The sequence below is a fragment of the Podarcis raffonei genome, chromosome 9, assembly GCF_027172205.1.
Source record: "Podarcis raffonei isolate rPodRaf1 chromosome 9, rPodRaf1.pri, whole genome shotgun sequence".
In the NCBI taxonomy this organism is placed as follows: domain Eukaryota; kingdom Metazoa; phylum Chordata; class Lepidosauria; order Squamata; family Lacertidae; genus Podarcis; species Podarcis raffonei.
The window spans coordinates 77,284,793-77,306,359 of NC_070610.1; the positions used below are offsets into that span (position 1 = coordinate 77,284,793).

General features: G+C 46.9%; 1 protein-coding gene across 2 annotated transcripts in view; it reads right to left on the bottom strand.

The window, feature by feature from the left end:
* The window catches only part of LOC128420543 (transcription factor COE1-like), a 97,194-nt gene that overhangs the window by 42,738 nt on the left and 32,889 nt on the right, over nt 1–21,567 (bottom strand). For both annotated transcript variants that reach the window (XM_053402136.1, XM_053402137.1), the window contains exons 3-7: nt 19,484–19,640; nt 17,762–17,825; nt 15,266–15,321; nt 10,984–11,057; nt 4,267–4,335 (exon numbers count right to left, since the gene is read on the bottom strand). In XM_053402136.1, coding sequence (XP_053258111.1) covers nt 4,267–4,335; nt 10,984–11,057; nt 15,266–15,321; nt 17,762–17,825; nt 19,484–19,640 — 420 coding nt within the window. The remainder of the gene's footprint in view (nt 1–4,266; nt 4,336–10,983; nt 11,058–15,265; nt 15,322–17,761; nt 17,826–19,483; nt 19,641–21,567) is intronic.

Here is a 21,567-nt window from a genome sequence, read left to right on the forward strand (position 1 = left end):
CAAGGCACCGGGCCCCTCTCGCCGCAGCACCGATGCTATCGCAGGCGGACAAAAGCTGGGGAAATGTCAGTGCATTATCGAGGCACCCTGACCGCCACCAGGATGCAACAAAATGGGAGGAACGTTTTTTCCCATTGGCCCATTGTGCAATTGATGGAGAAAGTGACTTCCTTACACACACACACACACACACACAATCTTCTTTCCAACGAAGAGAGGGCAAGGCAGACAAACATTTTCTCCACAAGTCAGGAGGGTGGTTTGTTGTGAAGGTTCAGGGGATACACAGGGCCAGCTAGAAATGAGCCCCAAATTTCCCAGGTATTCTCTAGAAGCTCAGAAGGTCAGTCTACAATGGGGAGAGATCAGGCCCCTAGAATCTTGGGCAGAAGGGGATAGCACTGAATATATATTTGAGGGCAGCTGGCAGGCAAATGGGCCTCCTCTAAATTTTGCCCCTCAAACTAGAATGGCCTTCCCTCAGTGTGGGGGTGCAAATATCCAGAGTGTAGTGATCAGATGGGATTACTAGGAGGAATTATAAAATATGCATCAAGCCGTTGTGTCCGCGATGAAAGCATGGCGTTGGCTGGGTTTGATTCATTGGCAATAATTTCTGATCAAATCCCACAAGCTTCTGCATCTCTGCCATTTGCTTTCTCTACACCTGACAGGCACGTATAAGCATTCTAAAAACACAGGCCAGTTGCTTCACTAGGCACCCTGAGCCATAAAGACAGTATGTAACTTTGATGTAGTTAATCTTTAGGTAGATCTTAAGGTCCAGGAAGAGAGTTCATAAAGAGATGGTAAATACTGCCATCCCGCCTCTCCTGTTTATTCCTGCTTATGACCTCCGGGGTTTTGCTGAATGAATTCCTCCTTTTATTCCTATTTTATTTACTCTGGACTACTATGGATGCTCAAGTAGGAAATAGTTTCTTTGTAGTTTTAACTTTAACTTTGTCCCACGTGGGGTTTTTAAAATGCTCAGAGGAAATCTGATTGGTTCTTACTAACATTGTGTTAAAAGTTCTTTTGTGAATAAAACGACCTGGGATGGAGGGTGGACAGGAATTATTATTACTAGCACTCCTCCAAGAGTCTTGCAGTCTTGCTGGTCAAGCCTCGTGTGTATTTTATTAATCAGAGTCCAATCCTTCCTTGCTTTGGGAACGCTACACCTCAGGAGGTTGTGGATGGTAAGAGTTGTTTGGCAGTGGAACGGTCTCCCTCGGAAGCTGGTGGGCTCTTCTTCCTTGGAGGTTTTTAAGCAGAGCTTGGATGGCCATTTGCCATGGATGCTTGAGCTGAGATTCCGGCATTGCAGGGTGAGCTGAGATTCCGGCATTGCAGGGGGTTGGACTAGATGACCCTTGGGGTCCCCTCCCACCCAACAATTCTAGGATTGATGCGACCCAGAGGCCCAAGCCCCTCTTGATGTGGCCAGCGGGACTGGGAACAATGCTAACCATGGCTTCCCCAGCAACACAACACATACACAGTAGTGTCTGTTGCCCCAAAGTTCCCTGCTTCTCTATGCATGCACAGTAAAGCAGGAGGGGGCAACATAATGTGCTCCAGATGTTTATTTACTGCGTTTTTATTTTAACATTTGTATACCACCCTTCATCCAAAGATCTCGGAGCGGCTCGTAGCACAAAAGGGCAGATCGCAGCATCTCCTATCATCCTCCACCACTGGCCATGTTTAGAAGGGGCTGGTGCGAGTTGGGAGACCAACAACAACAAGAACTTAATTTTTTACACCCCGCCCATCCAGCTGGCTTTCCCCAGACACTCTGGGCGGTTTCTAGCACATATAAGATGTCAAACATATAGGGCTGTCTTCTGGAGGGTACCCAGCTGCTTACCCCTGCAGTACTACCTTCTCCCCCAGGGTTCCTTGCTTCTTCAGGTGCACCATGTTCACACATTGCAGGGGGTTGGACTAGATGACCCCTCATGACCCCTTCCAACTCTACAGTCCTAGGATTCTAGGATCCAGCTTGGTGTAGATGATACCCCTAGGGATACTCTAGGGAACCCCCTCCCTAGAGAAGCCAGACTAGATCCATCCTAGCTGTGCTGGCAGGTGGAGTCCGTTTTATTCCAACAATTCAAAGTGTTGGTGCTGACCTTGAAAGCCCTAAATGGCCTCCGCCCAGTATTCCTGAAGGAGCATCTCCACCCCCATCATTCAGCCTGGACACTGAGGTCCAGGTCCAAAGGCCTTCTGGCGGTTCCCTCTCTGCGAGAAGCGAAGCTACAGGGAACCAGGCAGAGGGCCTTCTCAGTAGTGGCACCAGCCCTGTGGAACGCCCTCCCATCAGATGTCAAGGAAATAAACAACTATCGGACTTTTAGAAGACATCTGAAAGCAACCCTGTTTAGGGAAATTTTCAATGGTCGATGTTTTATCACATTATTATTATTATTATTATTATTATTATTATTATTATTATTATTATTATCAACAATCTGTTGGGAGCAGCCCATAGTGGCTGGGGAAACCCAGTCAGATGGGTGGTGTATAAATATTTTATTTTTATTTTTATTCCAGCAGGCCTTTGGGAACTGACTGGTGGTTTTTTTTTTAAAGTAAAATGTTTTTTAATAGAGCTATGCTGTTTTTATTTTAATGCTATGGGCTTTTTATATCGTTTTAATTCTATCGGTTGGACCATCTATCTGATGGTCCATCTATCTGATGGTTGGATAGTGTTTTCGAGGTTACCAGCATGAGTTTGACCAAAGTAGTGGAGGACAGAGGTGCCTGGCATGCTCTGGTCCATGGGGTCACGAAGAGTCAGACACGACTAAACGACTAAACAACAACAAATTCTATCGGAGTTGAATTACTTCTTAACTATTACACGTTTTTAGCTTTTTGTAGTTCTTCTGTACTGTTTTAATCTGCGTAAGCTGCCTTGAGCACTGGTCTGGGGGGGAAAGCTGATATAATCATCATCATCTTGGGCATCTTGGCAAAACACCTACTGAACTCACCGCCTCCCCACAAACATTAAACTCTCGTTTTGATAACTGCAGATGTGTCTTTCTAAGGTGATGGATGTGCCTATCTTTGTAAGCAAAGTTCCGTGATTGCTGTTAGGAAAGACACAAACCAATCAGAGGCAAAGGGCAGATACCCCAAACTCTTCCAGAGACCACCTGAATGGAGCACGCAGGTCACAGTTTGAGATCCTCTAATATGAGTTTACCATTTCAGCACAGGGAGTTGGGAACAAGATGATGGTGGCAGTGCCTGGACTCACAGACGAAGCAGTGCACACAAGTTTGGCAAACCTAGAGCATGGGGCAGGCTGCCTGTTAGCACATGGGGGGGTGGACAGTATGTGTGGCTGTGCATATCCCATGTCTCTCTGGCCGCACCGAGCAAGGACCGAAGCTTAGCACCTGCTGCAGAAGGCAACCTCTTGAAAACAAGAAGCGTCACCCAGCTTTCATGTCTCACTAAAAGCACAAACAAACCAAGGGCCTAGTCCTCAAGGTTAACAGAGGTGTGAATGGAAACCTCCGGCCAACGCCTGTTAAAAACATGAGAATCCCAAAGAGGGGGCCAAGAATGCCCTCTAAAGGCCCTGTGACAATAACTGAAGCTTCCTTATGTACCAAGTCAGAACAGTGGTTTTCCAAGTGAGATGGAGGGAGCTGAGATCTTTGTCTCAGCAGAGGCTGGAATTCGAACCCGGGGCTTTCTGCATGCACAGCAGTGGCTCTGCAGTTGAGTCACAGCCCTGCTCTCTTTTACTCAAAAGAAGGTTCAGAGGCTCCACGTTGCAGTTCTCCCACCCCAATGCCCAAAATCTGAATGGAGCAATTGAATCAGCTCTGAGCCTTATGCATTCCAGCAGATCTGTAATCAAGCAGTTTTCTGTAATGCAGAGCTCATCCACACAACTTTTGCTCTGTACTTTCTAGGCATAGGCTTGCACGTTCCTGGTCTGTGTCCAATTGCTTTTTGGGGTATTTTTTCTTTCCAGGGAAAATGTGCTCTTTAAGGCTAAATCGGAACAAACAGCAATTCCGGTTTTCTGCAGATTGCTCTGGTTCAGTAGTAAAGAGCAGAGAAAGCGCCAAGGCGGAAAAAAGAAGGAAAGAAAGCTCAGACTGGGAGCTTTTAAAGTGTGGACTTGTACCGAGAAATGCAGAGCAAAAGTAAGTGTAGATGAGCCCGCAATACAATGCAATGCAATACTGCAGTTCTATTGCAAAAATCCTGGGGAGTTCTGCAGCTTCTTACCTGTCGATGATGACGGGGTCAGACGGGGTCTCGTTGCGGTTCCCACAGCTTTTCTTATCGCAGCAGCGGCTGTAAGGGCAAAAGGGGGTGATCAGGAAAGAGCAGCGACCCTGAGCAGCTAAAACTTTACTCACATTAGCCAATGGCCATAGCAACAGTAAAACATTGCAGTATACACAGAAAAGGAAATTTGATATAAGAGCACAATTTAAAGTCCTGAATCAGCCGTCAGTTAGTGGCCCTTATTCTGATTGCCCCTGCTAGCCACCTTTGCTGTTATCTGCTCATTTTGATCTGATAGAAGAATGGGCATTGTGGCAGTGGCTAAGCGCCCTGGGATGGTTAGTACGCGTGGGGTGAGGATCTCGTTCCTCAGGTCTTTGTAGAGAGTGCAAGACAGGAGGACGTGTGCCGCTGTTTCAGTGCTACCATCTCCACAGGGGCAAAGACCTTTCTCAGGCAGGATCTTTTGGAATCGACCCTCAAGTACCGCGGATAGCAAAACATCCAGTCTTGCAAGTGTAAAAGCACATCTGTATTTTGGGATCATAAGTTTGTGCAGATATGGGGCCAGAGAATCAAAATGGAGAGGTGGAAAATGAACATACCAAGGGCAGAATTTCCTTTTGGTGGCCAGGTGTTCTGATGCTCGATATCTTTTAGACATTGACCAATTAGACTGTTTGCTTTAGTAGGGCCCATAAACCTAGACAGCATCTTAAAAAGCAGAGACAAAGGTCCGTATAGTTAAAGCTATGGTTTTCCCACTAGTGATGTATGGAAGTGAGAGCTGGACCATAAAGAAGGCTGATCGCCGAAGAATGGATGCTTTTGAATTCTGGTGCTGGAGGAGACTCTTGAGAGTCCCATGGACTGCAAGAAGATCAAACCTCTCCATTCTGAAGGAAATCAGCCCTGAGTGCTCACTGGAAGGACAGATCCTGAAGCTGAGACTCCAGTACTTTGGCCACCTCAGGAGAAGAGAAGACTCCCTGGAAAAGACCCTGATGTTGGGAAAGATGGAGGGCGCAAGGAGAAGGGGACGACAGAGGACGAGATGGTGGGACAGTGTTCTCGAAGCTACCAGCATGAGTCTGACCAAACTGCGGGAGGCAGTGGAAGACAGGAGTGCCTGGCGTGCTCTGGTCCAGGGGGTCACGAAGAGTCGGACATGACTAAACGACTAAACAACAACAACATAGTGAGTAGGTGTTGTGGGGATAAGCCACAAGAGTGAAGTTTTTGAGGGACATATAAAATTATGCATGGCATGGGAGGGTGGGAATATAGAGGTTTTTCTCCCTCTCTCCTAACACTGGACTTTGCAGAATCTGGATTTTGGATACTCCCCAAAGGAAGGACTTCTTCATGCAGTGTAGTGTTCAGCTACGGAACTCACTGCTACTGGAGAAAGCGATTGCCACCAAGCTGAATGGCTTTGAAAGAGGATGAGGCACATGCGCAGCGGAGAGGGCTATTGATGGCTACTAGTCAGGTTGGCACTGCTATTGCTTCCACATTTGGAGCAGCAATTCTTCTGAGCACCAGTTGCCGGGAATCACAGGAGGGGAGAGAGCTGTGTTCTGGGGCTTAATTTAGGAGGAGTTGGGGAAAAAAATGTTTGGAATAACTTTTTTTAAAAGACCAGAGGCATTTCTGTTAAGCATTGTTGGCAAGGACATCCCAAAGGCCTTCAGGGAGGTATTCTTATATGCAACGGCCACAGCTTGGTGGCTAAGGGGTGGAAGGAAGAAAATGTCCCAGCAATAATGAATTGGCATAACAAGCTACAAGAATTTGCTGAAATGGTGCAGTTACCAAATACCCTGAGAGGCAATTCAAAACAACAATGGAAAAGTGGGATAGATATAAAATATATGTTCAAAAATACAATAAAGGTTCGCGATCTATGCTAGCATTTGATTGACGTTGGAGTGAGACTGAGTTGAGAAATAAGGCCAAGAGCACATATTGATATAGGAATGTATTAGATAATATGTAAAGAAACATACAATAATAAGAGTACATTCATTTGTAAAAAAGGAATATACAACGGGAAAGACAGGAAGTCTAGTGTGTTGGTATGTATATGATTTTGGGGGGAAAATTTGTCTTTGTTTTTTCTCTTTGTTTCTTTCTTTCTATTGTTTCATTTTCTTTCAATATAAAATTTGTATATAATTTATGTATACATGTTGGAAATTATATTATAGTAAGTCCTGTAATGTAATATGACAACGTTTACCCATGTAATATAAGAATGTTAACAAATAAATAAAATGCAAATTCAAAAAAAGGGGGGAGGAGGGGAGAGAGCTCTTGTGCTCAGATTTGGCTTGTGGGTTTCCCATAACGGGCATCTGGTTAGCCTCTGTGAGAACAGGGTGCTGGACTCAAATGGGCCCTTAGCCTGATTCAGCAACCAGGCCCTCCTTCAGTTTTTATCTTCACAATGTTGCTCTCCCTAATTGATATGAGACCCCAAGCACACCCCACTCCTTCTGCACTGAGGCAGCATTACGCAGGCGTCAAAAGCTGACAGGCAATGTGGTCTAGTGGTTAGAGTGGCGGGCTAGGACCTGGGAGACCAGGGTTCAAATGCCCACTTGGCCATGAAGCTCACTGGACCTGCTAACTCGCTCGTGCATACACACAAAAGCTTATACCCAGAACAAACTTAGTTGGTCTCTAAGGTGCTACTGGACAATTTTTTAATTATTTTTTTTTATTAATTTTGACTGCGTCAGACCAACACAGCTACCTGCCTGAATCTAAAACAGACAGTTTGGAGATATACGAGGGGACTACCTAGTACTGGATGTTTAAAAGCAGAGCTTGGTTAGCCAGCTGACATGGATTCTTTAGCTGTGATTGCAGGGGGTTGGAAGAGATGACCTTTGGGGAGCCCTGCAAGGCTATAATTCTAACATTCTGCAATCCTTCCTTTTGACTGTCCTGAATCAACCTGCTTTAAGCTTCATGGGTTATCCCCAAGCTCCAGTATCATGAGAGAAGGGAGAAAAACGCCTTTTCTGTCCCCTTTCTCTCGAAAGAAAGTCCTTCTTCACGCAGCGCGTGGTTAAACTCCGGAACTCACTGCCACAGTAGAAAACTGATTGCCAACAAGTTGAATGGATTTAAAAGAGAGTGAGGCAAATGCACAGCGGAGAGGCCTATTGATGGCTATGGCTCTGCCTCCATAATTCGAGACTTGAACATCACCGACACTTCATTTGATCAAACTTATCCTCGTTGATATCTAACCCTTGAGCGCAACATCGCCGACACTTCGTTTGATCAAGCTTACCTTTGTTGATATCTACAGGAGCCTGGCTAAAGGAACTTTAAAGACTGAATCTTCCTTTTGGACACAATTTGAATGAGTTTTCTGTTTGTGGCTTCTGTAGTAGATCTTGTACACAGCTCTCTCAATTTTTGGATTATTAAAATAAGATTTAGAATGTAGAATGGTTTGTCAGCGTTTTGTGTGCCGCTTATGTGCTGCTTGCTTCATAAAAGGTAAAGGGACCCCTGACCATTAGGTCCAGTCATGACCGACTCTGGGGTTGTGGCGCTCATCTCGCTTTATTGGCCAAGGGAGCCAGCGTCCAGCTTCCGGGTCATGTGGCCAGCATGACTAAGCCGCTTCTGACGAACCAGAGCAGCGCATGGAAACGCAGTTTACCTTCCCGCCGGAGCGGTACCTATTTATCTACTTGCACTTTGACATGCTTTCGAACTGCTAGGTTGGCAGGAGCAGGGACTGAGCAACGGGAGCTCACCCCGTCGTGGGTTTCGAACCGCCGACCTTCTGATCGGCAAGTCCTAGGCTCTGTGGTTTAACCCACAGTGCCACCCACGTGGGTGGCTTGCTTCATACTGGTCCATAATTTGAGACAGCAATGTTTCGGAACGCCAAATCAGCTCGGCCACTGTGAGAACAGGATGCTGGCCATTCCACCCTCTTGTGGCAATGAGTTCCATACTTCTGACTATGTGCTCCAGCTAAAAGTCTTTTCTTTTGTCTGCCCAATCCCCCAGCCATCAGCTTCCTCGGACAGCCTGGAGTTCTAGTCTTACGAGATCAGATTCCAATTTTCTTTTAATGATTCCGCCAGGTACCGCCGCTCACGTTAAATATAATTAATATCTTGGCCTGATAAACAACCAAGGGCTCTGTTCTGCACCCCACAGGGGAGCCGCCATCCCACCCGCCGGTTACACAAACAAATCCAAGGGCGTCTCAGCCAAGACGCTTCGCCTCCCCCCTTCCCCCCCACCCCAGATATTCCCCACCCGCCCCCCGCCATCTATTCCCTCAACCCCCAAGATCATTAGCAAGGTTCCTGGAGATCAATTAGCCATGAAAGTTGGCTCGGAGGCAGGCGCACTAATTTGCACAAACACCGAGCCCTGAGTGTCGTAAACAAGGCAGGCGTTAATGGGGCACCAGGGAACCTGGCAGAGCCGGGTGAAAAGATGCCAGCCTCCTTCTTAAGCAGAGGTCGGATGGCCATCTGTCATGGATGCTTCAGCTGAGATTCCTGCATTGCACAGGGTTAGACTAGATGTCCCTAGGGGGTCCCTTCAACTCTATGATTCTAAGATCCTCTGGCTCGTCTGATGGGCCTGCTACATCCCAATCCTAAGCTGTGAGCCGGTGGCAGCATAGTGCTTAGAGGGCCGGTTGAGAGTCCAGGAGAGATCAGGGTTCGAATTCCCCGCTCGGCCGTGAATGAAGCTTATATTGCCTCTTGGCCAGGGGTCAGCAAACTTTTTCAGCAGGGGCCGGTTCAGTGTCCCTCAGACCTTGTGGGGGGGGGGCTGGACTGGATGTCTGTTTCTAATTGGGGTGGGGAGCCTGAATGTGGCTCCCTAGGTCTCCGAATGTGGCTCTCGGCTTACTGCTTCGCCCTAGGCTACACACCACTCACTGGCCTTCCTTGGCGCCATGCAGAGAACCATGTGGTTTTTGTTTACAGGGACCCGGAAGCTCACTTTCCAACAAACAGATCCTCAGTCAGGACCAACCTCTGGGCAGCCAATCAGATTCAGCAGCACTGAGGGCAGGTGAGGCCTTTGTGTACCATTCCAAGCTGCAGGTGGGCAATTAAATTTGGATGCTCTGTAGAAATCGCTGCATGTTCAAAGCTAGCCACACCTCAGGGAGAAAACTGGGTTAGGCTCGTCTCCCTTGCGTGTTAGCTTTCTGCATGCGAGGAGTTTCCAAACATTTAGTCCCCCTCCCTTCCAGGCTGAAGTGCCAAGGTGGTGTAACAGCTAGCGTGTTGGACTAAGATCTGGGAGAGCAGGGTTCAAATCCCGACTCAGCCATGAAGCACAGTCACCATCTCTCAGCCTAACCTACTTCACAGGGTTGTTCAGAGGGTGAAATGGGACGAGAACCATGCACAGCACCTTCAGATCATTGAAAGATAAAGGTGGTATCTAAATGTAATAAAGAAATTAACAACAACAGAGCCCATCTCATGTGGCTTGGCTCCCGATTACACACCAACGACTTATTTATATTTATTTATGCACAGAATCTGCCCTTCACTATATGGCCCTAGGCTGTAAAGCTATACATATGCAATTAAAAAACCCACATGATATAAAAATAAATAGCCTGGGCTCTATCATGGCTCCTCACTTGGGCTTCAATCACACATTGAGCTTGCAAATTCAGGTTGCAGAGTTGCAGGGGTTTGGCCAGGTCTTGTGCAACAAGGACCAGTGTGGCCTAGTGGTTAAGAGTGTTGGATCAGGACCTGGGAGACCAGTTATTACCTCTCTGCCTAACCTACCTCACAGGGATGTTGTGTGGATTAATTTAGGAGAGGAAGAACCATGTACGCCTCCTTGAGCTCCTCGGACAAAAAAGCTGGGATATAAATGCAACAGCTAATTAAAATAATTTCAAAAACCGCTTCCCCAAAAGACCAGACTATTTGAGATAGGGAAGGAGATGGGAAGGTGCACCGGAAAATGTGGGATCACTCTAGGTTTGACGGAGCATCATCTAGCCTCCCTACGAGCAAACCAGAATGAATATTCGTGGCAAAGCCAACCCCGTCTAACCTCCCAGTGAACAAACCAGGATGAGCACTCTGTAAACAGGTTGTCTTGAAGGGATGGTTTTTTATGCACCTTTCCAAAGTCTGATGACCTTTTGAGACAGGGTGGCCAGGTCTGCAGACTTTGTTCCCAATACGTTGGCAGTAGAAAGAAAGAAAGAAAGAAAGAAAGAAAGGGGGGAAGAAAGAAAGAAAGAAAGAAAGAAAGAAAGAAAGAAAGGAAGGAAGGAAGGAAGGAAGGAAGGAAGGGGGGGCGGAAGGAAGCAAGGGAGGGAGGGAAAAAAGAAAGAGAAAGCGAGAGAGAGAGAGAGAGAAATGAAGGAAGGAAGGAAGGAAGGAAGGGAGGGAGGGAGGAAGGAAGGGAGGAAGGAAGGAAGGGAGGAAGGGAGGGAGGGAAAAAGGAAAGAGAGAGAGAGAGAGAGAGAGAGAGAGAGGGAAAAGAAAGAAAAGAAAGAAAGAAAGAAAGAAAGAAAGAAAGAAAGAAAGAAAGAAAGAAAGAAAGGGAGGGAGGGAGAGAAAGAAAGAAAGAACAAAAGAAAGAGGGAGGGAAGGAAGGAAGGAAGGAAGGAAGGAAGGAAGGAAGGAAGGAAGGAAGGAAGGATCCCCCCACTGCTCCAGAAGGGAGCTGAGCCAGGCTCACCTGCACATGATTTCATGCGTCAGCAGCACACGGCACATCTCTGGATTCTTGTCTTGCCCTTCGTAGATGATTGCCTGGAAAACAGAGGGGAGGGGAGCGTTAAGGAGAGCGTTAAGGAGCACCCAGATGCTTCAGCACTCCAGGCTCTTTTCATGGGCCAAGGGCAGAGGGCATGACTTTTTAGCCTTGTGTTTAATTATCTTATGTGCAAATCATCATGGGACGGTGGTTTAGAAGGCGATGAATGAACCAATGATGATGCTAATTATGAAAACAATGCATGTCATGGAGAAAGTACACAGAGAAAACTTTTCCTCCCTCTCTCCTAACTAGAACTCATGGACAGTCAAGGAAGATTCAGGATAGATAAAAGAAAGTCCTCCTTCATGCTGATGTTAGACTGTGGAACTCTCTGCCACAGCAGGCAGCGATGGCCACCAACTTGGATAGCTTTAAAAGAGGATAGGAGAAATTCATGGAGGAGAGGGTTATCAGTGGCTAGTAGCCCAGAGGGCTATGCTGAGCCTCCATAGATGGCAGAGGGCTCTTGTGTTCGAATCCTGCTTTTGGGCTTCCCACTGAGGGATCTGGTTGGCCATTATGAGAGCAGGTGCCTGATCACCTCATCTGTCTCCTGAGAAATCTCTACGTGGGACAAGAAGCTACAGTTAGAACTGGATATGGAACAACTGGTTGGTTCAAAATTGGGAAAGGAGTACGACAAGGCTGTATCTTGTCTCCCTGCTTATTTAACTTATATGCAGAATTCATCATGCGAAAGGCTGGGCTGGATGAATCCCTAGCCGGAATTAAGATTGCCGGAAGAAATATCAACAACCTCAGATATGCAGATGACACAAATTTGATGACAGAAAGTGAGGAGGAATTAAAGAACCTTTTAATGAGGGTGAAAGAAGAGAGCGCAAAATATGGTCTGAAGCTCAGCATCAAAAAAACGAAGATCATGGCCACTGGGCCCATCACCTCCTGGCAAATAGAAGGGGAAGAAATGGAGGCAGTGGGAGATTTTACTTTCTTGGGTTCCATGATCACTGCAGATGGTGACAGCAGTCACAAAATTAAAAGATGCCTGCTTCTTGGGAGAAAAGCAATGACAAACCTAGACAGCATCTTAAAAAGCAGAGACATCACCTTGCCAACAAAGGTCCGTATAGTTAAAGCTATGGTTTTCCCAGTAGTGATGTATGGAAGTGAGAGCTGGACCATCAAGAAGGCTGATCGCCGAAGAATTGATGCTTTTGAATTTTGGTGCTGGGGGAGACTCTTGAGAGTCCCATGGACTGCAAGAAGATCAAACCTATCCATTCTTAAGGAAATCAGCCCTGAGTGCTCACTGGAAGGACAGATCCTGAAGCTGAGGCTCCAAGACTTTGGCCACCTCATGAGAAGAGAAGATTCCCTGGAAAAGTCCCTGATGTTGGGAAAGATGGAGGGCACAAGGAGAAGGGGACAACAGAGGATGAGATGGTTGGATAGTGTTCTCGAAGCTACCAGCATGAGTTTGACCAAACTGCGGGAGGCAGTGGAAGACAGGAGTGCCTGGCGTGCTCTGGTCCAGGGGGTCACGAAGAGGCAGACATGACTAAACGACTAAACAACAACAACAACAAATGCCTGACTAGAGGGGACGTTGGCCTGATTCAACAGGCTCTTCTTACGTCCTTAGGTTATGATGCAACCATGATAGCTGCAGAGGAACAAAAATGAAGCTCTGCCACATGTGGAACCTCTGCACACATTTTGGGCACGGCAAGGAGAACTGCAAGGCCCCATCTCTGCTCAGTGGAAGTCTTATGATCCAGAAGCTCCTTTGGCTTCTGAAGGTAGACTTCAGTGCCACACTAAGGAGATGGTTCCATCAATGCAAGCATCTATCTTGCCAGGTGGAACATTCTCCCCTCTCTTCCCTACCCCACGTGATATTCCGGAGGTTCTCCTGGACCCCCACCCCAAGCAGATTTAGAGAGAGGGAGGGAGGGAGGTGAAGCCCCCCTGCACCTGCTCCCCCTAACATGGCAGTTTACCTGACTCAGGCCCAGAGTTCCCAACCATCACCAATCTCACAACCATAAGGACTACACACTTGGTCCTACGTGCAAATCTCAGCATGCCAGCCAAGGGGCAGCCAGTGTGGCGTCTTGCAGATGTAGCTGGCGCTACAACTCCATGCTGGGTGGGGATGCTGGGAGTTGCACGCGGCCGCTTCCTAAAGCAGTAGCAAGTCTGGGCTTCCTCCTCCTCCTCCTCCTCCTCCTCCTCCTCCTCCTCTGTTTGGCCTCAGCAGAGAGCCCTGGGTGTGTTTGCGTGTGCTAAGCAGGTGCTAAGCAGCAGAGGCTCCCAGCCCATCAGCACCAGAGTTAACAAAGCCTCCCCCGCCTAATGGTGTTGATTAATGATGGTGAAGCTTAATGAAGCATCTCCCAGTTTGGGATTTACCTCCCTTGGGCTCCCCCTCGGGAGGGGAGGGCTGGAAGCTAACCAACTTTGACGCTGATTTTGTTCCTGGGACAAAACTGAGATCCACCTATCACAGCTTCCCCAAGCTTTCTCTCTCTTTCTTTCTTTCTTTCTTTCTTTCTTTCTTTCTTTCTTTCCCTTCCTCCCTCTATCATCTATCTATCTATCTATCATCTATCTATCTATCTATCTATCTATCTATCTATCTATCTATCTATCATCATCTATCCTCTCTCTCTCTCTCTCTCTCTCTCTCTCTCTCTCTCTCTCTCTCTCTTCCTTCCTTCCCTTCCTCCCTCCTTTCCTCCCTCCCTCCCCTCCCTCTTCTTTCTATCTATCTATCTATCTATCTATCTATCTATCATCTATCTATCTATCTATCATCTATCATCTATCTATCTATCATCTATCATCATCATCCCTCCCTTCCTTCTCCTTCCTTCCTTCCTTCCTTCCTTCCTTCCTTTCCTTCCCTCCCTCCCTCCCTCCCTCCCTCTATATCTATCATCTATCTATCATCTATCTATCTATCTATTTTTCTCGAAGCCACAAACATGAGTTTGACTAAACTGCGGGAGGCAGTGGAAGACAGGAGTGCCTGGCGTGCTCTGGTCCATGGGGTCACGAAGAGTCGGACACGACTAAACAACAACATCTATATCTATCTATCTATCTATCATCTATCTATCTATCTATCTATCTATCATCTATCTATCTATCATCTATCTATCTATCTATCTATCTATCTATCTATCTATCTGTTATGTACTGAGTTGAATAGGATCCAAACTGCAGCAGTCTGATTGGTCCTAGAACAATAGGATCCAAAAGGCAGCAGTCTGATTGGTCCTAGAACAATAGGATTCAGAATGCAGCAGTCTGATTGGTCCTAGAACAATGCAGCAGTATGATTGGTTGGCAGGAACTACCCAATCATGCCCCAGATAGAAGTGAATCCACAACCTGATTGGCTTACAGTAGAATTCCGGAATTAGCCAATCATGTGCAGCCCATTGTGTAAATAATGTATATAAAGCAGATACTTTGAGGGGACTTTCATTCATTCCTCCTCACCACTATGAGCTGAATAAAGAGCATGAAATCACTTCGCGACTCTGAGTATATTTCACTATCTATCTATCTATCTATCTATCTATCTATCTATCTATCTATCATCTATCTATCTATCATCTATCTATCTATCATCTATCTATCTATCATCTATCATCCTTCCCTTCCTTCCTTCCTTCCTTCGTTCCCTCCCTCCCTCTTCTGTCTATCTATCTATATCTATCTATCATCTATCATCTATCTATCTATCTATCTATCTATCTATCTATCTATCTATCTATCATCTATCTATCATCTTTCTTTCTTTCTTTCTTTCTTTCTTTCTCTACTCTCACTTTCTCTTTCTCTTTCTCTCTCTCTCTCTCTCCCTCTCCTTCCTTCCTTCTGAATCATAGAGCTATAGACCTGGAAGGGACCCCGAGGGTCATCTAGTCCAACCCCTGCAATGCAGCTCAAGCATCCATGACAGACGGCCATCCAACCTCTGCTTAAAAACCTCCATGGAAGGAGAGTCTACCACCTCCCAAAGGGAGTCCATTCCACTGTCGAACAGCTCTTGCTGCCAGAAATTCCTTCCTGATGCTTAGTCAGAATCCCCTTTCTTGTAACTTGAAGCCATGGGTTCCAGTCCTCCCCTCCAGAGCAAGAGAAAACAAGCATGTTCCATCTTCCATGAGATATTCCAAGATGGCTCTCGTACCCCCCCCGACACCCTTCCACAGGAGGCTGTTACCTGCTTGGACATGGAGTCAATCAGCCGCACATAGAGGTCCTGCTCCGTCCGAAGTCCTGCGAGGAAGAAAAGCGAGAGGAACGTTTGTCTCTTCCATTATGGAACTTCCTATCCCCTGGCTGAAAATCACAGAGGCCCTCCGTTTTCAAAATGGTGGCGCAGGGGCTATGCCAGTCCCAAAATTTGGGGGGCGGCGGCGGCAAGAGGTGGCGGAGTTTGGCATAACCGGCTGACAACTTTGGTGTGGTGCAGCGGTTAGAGTGTCGGACGAGGATCTGGGTTCGAATCCCCGCTCAGCCATGAAGGGAGCTCACTGGGAGCCCTTGGGCCCAGCTGCTGCCGCTCAGCTACCTCACAGGCCTAGCTGTCAACGTTTCCCTTTTTTAATGTAAAGTCCCTTATTCTGAATAGGATTCCTCGCAAGAAAAGGGAAAAGTTGACAGCTATGCTCACAGGGTTGTTTTTGGGGTTCAATAAGGAGAGAGGACAACTACCTTGAGCTCCTTATAGGAAAAAAAGGAGTGGTATGACACAATGGAAATAATAATAATAATAATAATAATAATAATAATAATAATAATTTATTTATACCCCACCCATCTGGCTGAGTTTCCCCAGCCACTCTGGGCAGCTCCCAATCGAGTGTTAAAAACAATACAGCATTAAATACTAAAAACTTCCCTAAACAGGGCTGCCTTCAGATGTCTTTTAAAAATAAGATAGCTGCTTTTTTCCTAGACATCTGATGGGAGGGCGTTCCACAGGGCGGGCGCTACTACCGAGAATGAAATAAAACTAAACTACTTGCATCCGTCTGCAATGCTGGTTATCTAACCGTGATTCTTTTCTAATGATATGTGAGCCGGTGAAGGCTGAGCCTTGAATTGGGACCTAAGAGACTCTGAAAAGCCTAAACTTGGAGCTCGCAGGATGGCTGATGGGCATTGTAGTCCAAGCCACTTGGAGGACCCTTGCTTAGTGCAGTGAATGGATGCAGCGACTTTGCTGGAGCAAAGAGGGATGCTTTTTTGCATGCCTACATCTCCACGCTCTGCATGATGGGAGATGTAGTCAGGGATGATTCCTGGGTCCAATTCAAGGGTCTAAACAACTGAGGCCCCAAATACCTGAGAGACGCCTCTCTCCTTTCCTAAATCCCCTCTCGGGTACTAAGATCGGCAGGGGGAGCTCTTAGTAGTTCGTCTGCCCCCAGAGGTTCGGGGTGGTAGTTGTTTTACACTGATTTTTTTATGCGTTAAAAATAATATTGTGCTTTATTATTGATGGTGTTTTTTAAATTGACGTCACCCGCCCTGGGATCTTAGGGCGAAGCGCAGGTAATAATAATATTGGGAATTGTGTTTTGAAACATATGCAGGGCATCAAGCGGAGGAGGCTAGTTTTAATTGTTTTAAGTCATCTGCTTTCTGGGTCCCCCTGAAAAAACGCCATGCAAACATAGCGAATTAGCCAGCAACGCTAAGTCATTTTGGACTCGCAGCTGTCCATGGAGGCACAAGTCAAATCTGTGTCCAGGGCAGCTGTCTCCCAGCTCTGTCTGGTACGCAGGCTGAGACCCTTCCTGCCTATAGACTGTCTCACCAAAGTGGTGCATGCTCTGGTTATCTCCCTCTTGGACTACTGCAATGTGCTCTATGTGGGGCTACCTTTGAAGGCGACCCGGAAACTGCAATTAATCCAGAATGCGGCAGCTAGACTGGGGACTGGGGGCGGCCGCCAAGACCATATAACACCAGTCCTGAAAGATCTTCATTGGCTCCCAGTACGTTTCTGAGCACAATTCAAAGTGTTGGTGCTGACCTTTAAAGCCCTAAATGGCCTTGGTCCAGTATATCTCAAGGAGCGTCTCCACCCCCATCGTTCTGCCCAGACACTGAAGTCCAGCTTCGAGGGCCTTCTGGAGGTTCCCTCCCTGCGAGAAGTGAAGTTATAGGGAATCAGGCAGAGGGCCTTCTTGGTAGTGGCACCCACCCTGTGGAACGCCCTCCCACCAGATGTCAGAGACCAACAACTACCAGACTTTTAGAAGACATCTGAAGGCAGCCCTGTTTAGGGAAGCTTTTAATGTTTGATGTATTACAGTATTTTAATATTTTTTTGGGAAGCCACCCAGAGTGGCTGGGGAAGCCCAGCCAGATGGGCGGGGAATAAATAATAAATTACAGTGGTGCCTCGCAAGACGAAATTAATCCGTTCCGCGAGTCTCTTCGTCTTGCGGTTTTTTCGTCTTGCGAAGCACGGCTATTAACGGCTTAGCGGCTTAGCGGCTATTAACAGCTTAGCGGCTTTAAGAAAAAGGAAACAAACTCGCAAGAACTCGCAAGACATTTCGTCTTGCGAAGCAAGCCCATAGGGAAATTCGTCTTGCGAAGCACCTCAAAAAACGGAAAACTCTTTCGTCTAGCGAGTTTTTCGTCTTGCGAGGCATTCGTCTTGCGGGGCACCACTGTATTATTATTATATAACGCTCCTTACCGTTACTGTACAAAAGCTGTAACCGGTAGTGGATGCCATTGTTGGTTTTCTCTCCTGTCTGCTCCTGAAAGAAAAGGACAAAATATTATTTTGAAAACACACACTGTAGCTTAAGACTCTCTGCCATCTTGCAGTAGCGAGACCCGGATTCGAATCATCTGCCAGCCATGAGACCCCTGACTTTTTGCCTTGCCTACATCGCAGGATCGATGTGAGGATAAAGTTTGGAGGCAAACAACGAAAGGTGCCGTGGAGAAAAGGCAGGATCAAAATATGATGAGTCAATGCTAGGATAAGCTCAGTTGGTAGAGCACGAGACTCTTAATCTCAGGGTTGTGGGTTTGAAACCCACGTTGGGGGAAAAGATTCATGCATTGCAGGGGGTTGGACTAGATGACCCTCGTGTTCCCTTCCAACTCTACAATTCTCCAATTCTATGAAATATTTGAAGAAATAAAGAAAAAACCAATTTAGTCTTACACCCGTCTCACCACCAGAAGAAGTCGATTTTTGAGAATATACAAAGCAGTTTGGACACATTATCTCAGGAGTCCTTCACAATAACCCTGAAAGGTGGGTTGGGAAGTTTTTAATGTTTGAAAAGGTAAAGGTAAAGGGACCCCTGACCGTTAGGTCCAGTCACAGACAACTCTGAGGTTGCAGCACTCATCTCGTTTTACTGGCCAAGGGAGCCGGCGTACGGCTTCCGGGTCATGTGGCCAGCATGACTAAGCCGCTTCTGGCGAACCAGAGCAGCGCACGGAAACGCCGTTTACCTTCCCGCCAGAGCAGTACCTATTTATCTACTTGGACTTTGATGTGCTTTGGAACTGCTAGGTTGGCAGGAGCAGGGATCGGGCAACAGGAGCTCACCCCGTCGCGGGGATTCGAACTGCTGACCTTTGGATCAGCAAGTCCTAGGCTCTGTGGTTTAGACCACAGCGCCACCTGCGTCCCATTTTAATGTTTAGGGACGTTTTTAATGTTTGATGTTTAATTGTGGTTTTAAATATTCTGTTAGGAGCGGCCGAGAGTGGCTGGGGAGGCCCGGCCAGATGGGTGGGGTATAAGTAATAAATTATTATTATTATTATTATTAGTAGTAGTAGTACTGTTATTCCCAAATTGCATAGGGGTGGGCAGTAAGACTAAGATAGCCAGGCCATGACCACAGCAGGGGTGAGGTTCAAACAGAAGACTTGCTGATTTTGAACCAATCACTGGGAAAGCTGAAATTCCCACTTCTAAGTCCTCAGCCCTACAGCTGTCCCCCCATTGCACCTTTGCACTCTATCCAGGTCTGGAGCCACAGCGCCCCATCCAATGGCGTTGAACCCATGGCCCTGGAGCCCGCCATCTTGGTTTCTGGAAAGGCCCCAGAAGTCAACTTCCATTGTATGGCGGAGGTGAGCATGAGTAGGGGAGGGACACGGTTCATAGAATCATAGAACTGTAGAGTTGAAAGGAACCCCAAGGGTCAACTAGTCCAGCCCCCTGCATTGCAGGAATCTCAGCTGAAGCATCCATGACAGATGGCCGTCTGCTTAAAAACCTCCAAGGAAGGAGAGCCCACAACCTTCCAAGGGAATAACAGAATTGTAGTTGGAGTCCATTCCATGGTTGCCGCCATTTGGATATGATGCCTCAAATCTGACCTCTTGAGGGGGTTTTTTTGTGGGGTGGGAGGAGAGAAACAACCGCGCAACCCGATTGGCTCCATACCCTGTCCTTCTCCACGAAGTCGATGAAAGACGTCCTCTCGATCTCCACAGGCTGCCCATGCCGGTCGTACATGGCCAGGACAAAGTGGAAAAAGTTTGATTTCCTGAGGTTGGATGGAGGCTGCTTCTCGAAATGGGCCCGAGCCAGCCCAACGCCACTGTGAGGGAGAGATGGAAAGGAGAAACCGGTCAGGAGAGGCGTAAACTCCAGCCAGAAGCCCCCTTCCCTGCCACCAGACCCCCAGAAGCCTAAACGAAAGCGAGAGCAGGATATGGGGGTATCTATGCCAGCCTTCGCCAACCTAGTGCCTGCCGGACCTTGGGCCAGTCGAAGCTTTTCCGCCTAGCCTTTCTCGTAGGCTTGTTGTTGGGACTGAATGAGGAGGTGGAGAGAGACGCAATACCACCTTGAGCTCCTTGGACGATGGGGTAGAAACACAATAAAGAAATAAAGAAATCTGGGTTTTTTTAAATGAATGAACAAATAAATATTTATTGTGCATGGTTTTATTGAAGTGTCGTAGTAATACAGTGATTCTCAAACTTTTTTTCCTCTGGGGCACGCAGATAAAAAATTGCTCATAAACGTTATTTATGTATGCCACTACTGCAGCCTGTGTTTCGTTAGCCCCAAAATGGAAAACGAGCGAGGTCCCAAGCAAAGAAGAATGACAACTTAAGCTGATGGAATATGCGCAGATTACGGACTTAACATAGAGAATAAGAGAGCAAGAAGAACACAACGTTTGGAGAAGACTGGAAAACGTTTATTGAATACATGGGGGGAACTGTGTGCACTTGAAAACGTGGGCAGCGTTAAGATAAATTCAACAGTGTAAAAAAGTTCTGATGGATGTAATAAAGGAATACTGAATGGTATAATTTGTGTAAAATATGTCGGGATTTATGATATGCAAAATGAACCATGGAAAGAGAAGAGGGGAAGTCACTGATATTTTAAAGGTGTTTAAACGAGTATTCTAAATTGTAAAACAGAAAATTTAATAAAAATTATAAAAAACAAGATAAAAATTGCTCGTGCCACACTGAATTTCTTAACTGATAAGAAATACGTTGGAAAACACAACTAGGCTGGTCCCCAGTATCACTTGATGCTTTTGCTCTCCTTTGGAAAAGATAGCTATCCATATTCTGCAAATAAAATATAATAGCTACTAAACTATACAACACTAAAATGTTTAGTTGTTCCTTTGATCATCCTTGAAATTTCTCTCTGCGCTTGCAACCCTCTCCTGCCACACCCTTGGAGAACCACTGTAGTAAAAGGATGGTGGATGGGGAAGATGAAAGCTTCCTTGGTTGATTTTCTGTCTAGTAATGGCACAGCAAGGTTCTTTTTTTGGGGAGGGGGCATTGGGGCCTTACTCTCTTCTTGGAGAAGGCGCAGTCCAGACCCTCAGGGGCAAGGGCAAGGCTCCTCAGATTATGCCACTGACCCCATCAAAACCTGACCCTCCAAATATCGTCCCTGGGCACACTTGATAAAAGGATGCCACCTGTTGGCTTGTTCTGCCAACTGCAGGAAGCACTGTCCCCCGGGAACAGAATCTCAGCCCCAGTTCACATGGGGAAAGCGGAAGTTAAGGTAACAACAACAACAACAACAACAACAACAACAACAACAAATTATTTATACCCCACCCATCTGGGTGGGTTTCCCCAGCCACTCTGGGCGGCTTCCAACAGAACACTAAAATACAATAACCTATTAAACATTAAAAGCTTCCCTAAACAGGGCTGCCTTCAGATGTCTTTAAAAGTCAAGTAGTTGTTAATTTCCTTGACATCTGATGGGAGGGCGTTCCACAGGGCGGGTGCCACCATCGAGAAGGCCCTCTGCCTGGTTCCATGTACGGTAACTTGGCTTCTCGCAGGGAGGGAACCGCCAGAAGGCCCTCGGTGCTGGACCTCAGTGTCCGGGCAGAACGATGGAGGTGGAGACGCTCCTTCAGGTTTCTATCATGCTCCCTTCTCCTCTCAACGCACGGCAGGCAGAAGTCCAACAGGTGCAGCCACCTCCTGCCACTGCTCCCCTAGGCTGGAACAAATACGCCAGACGTCTCT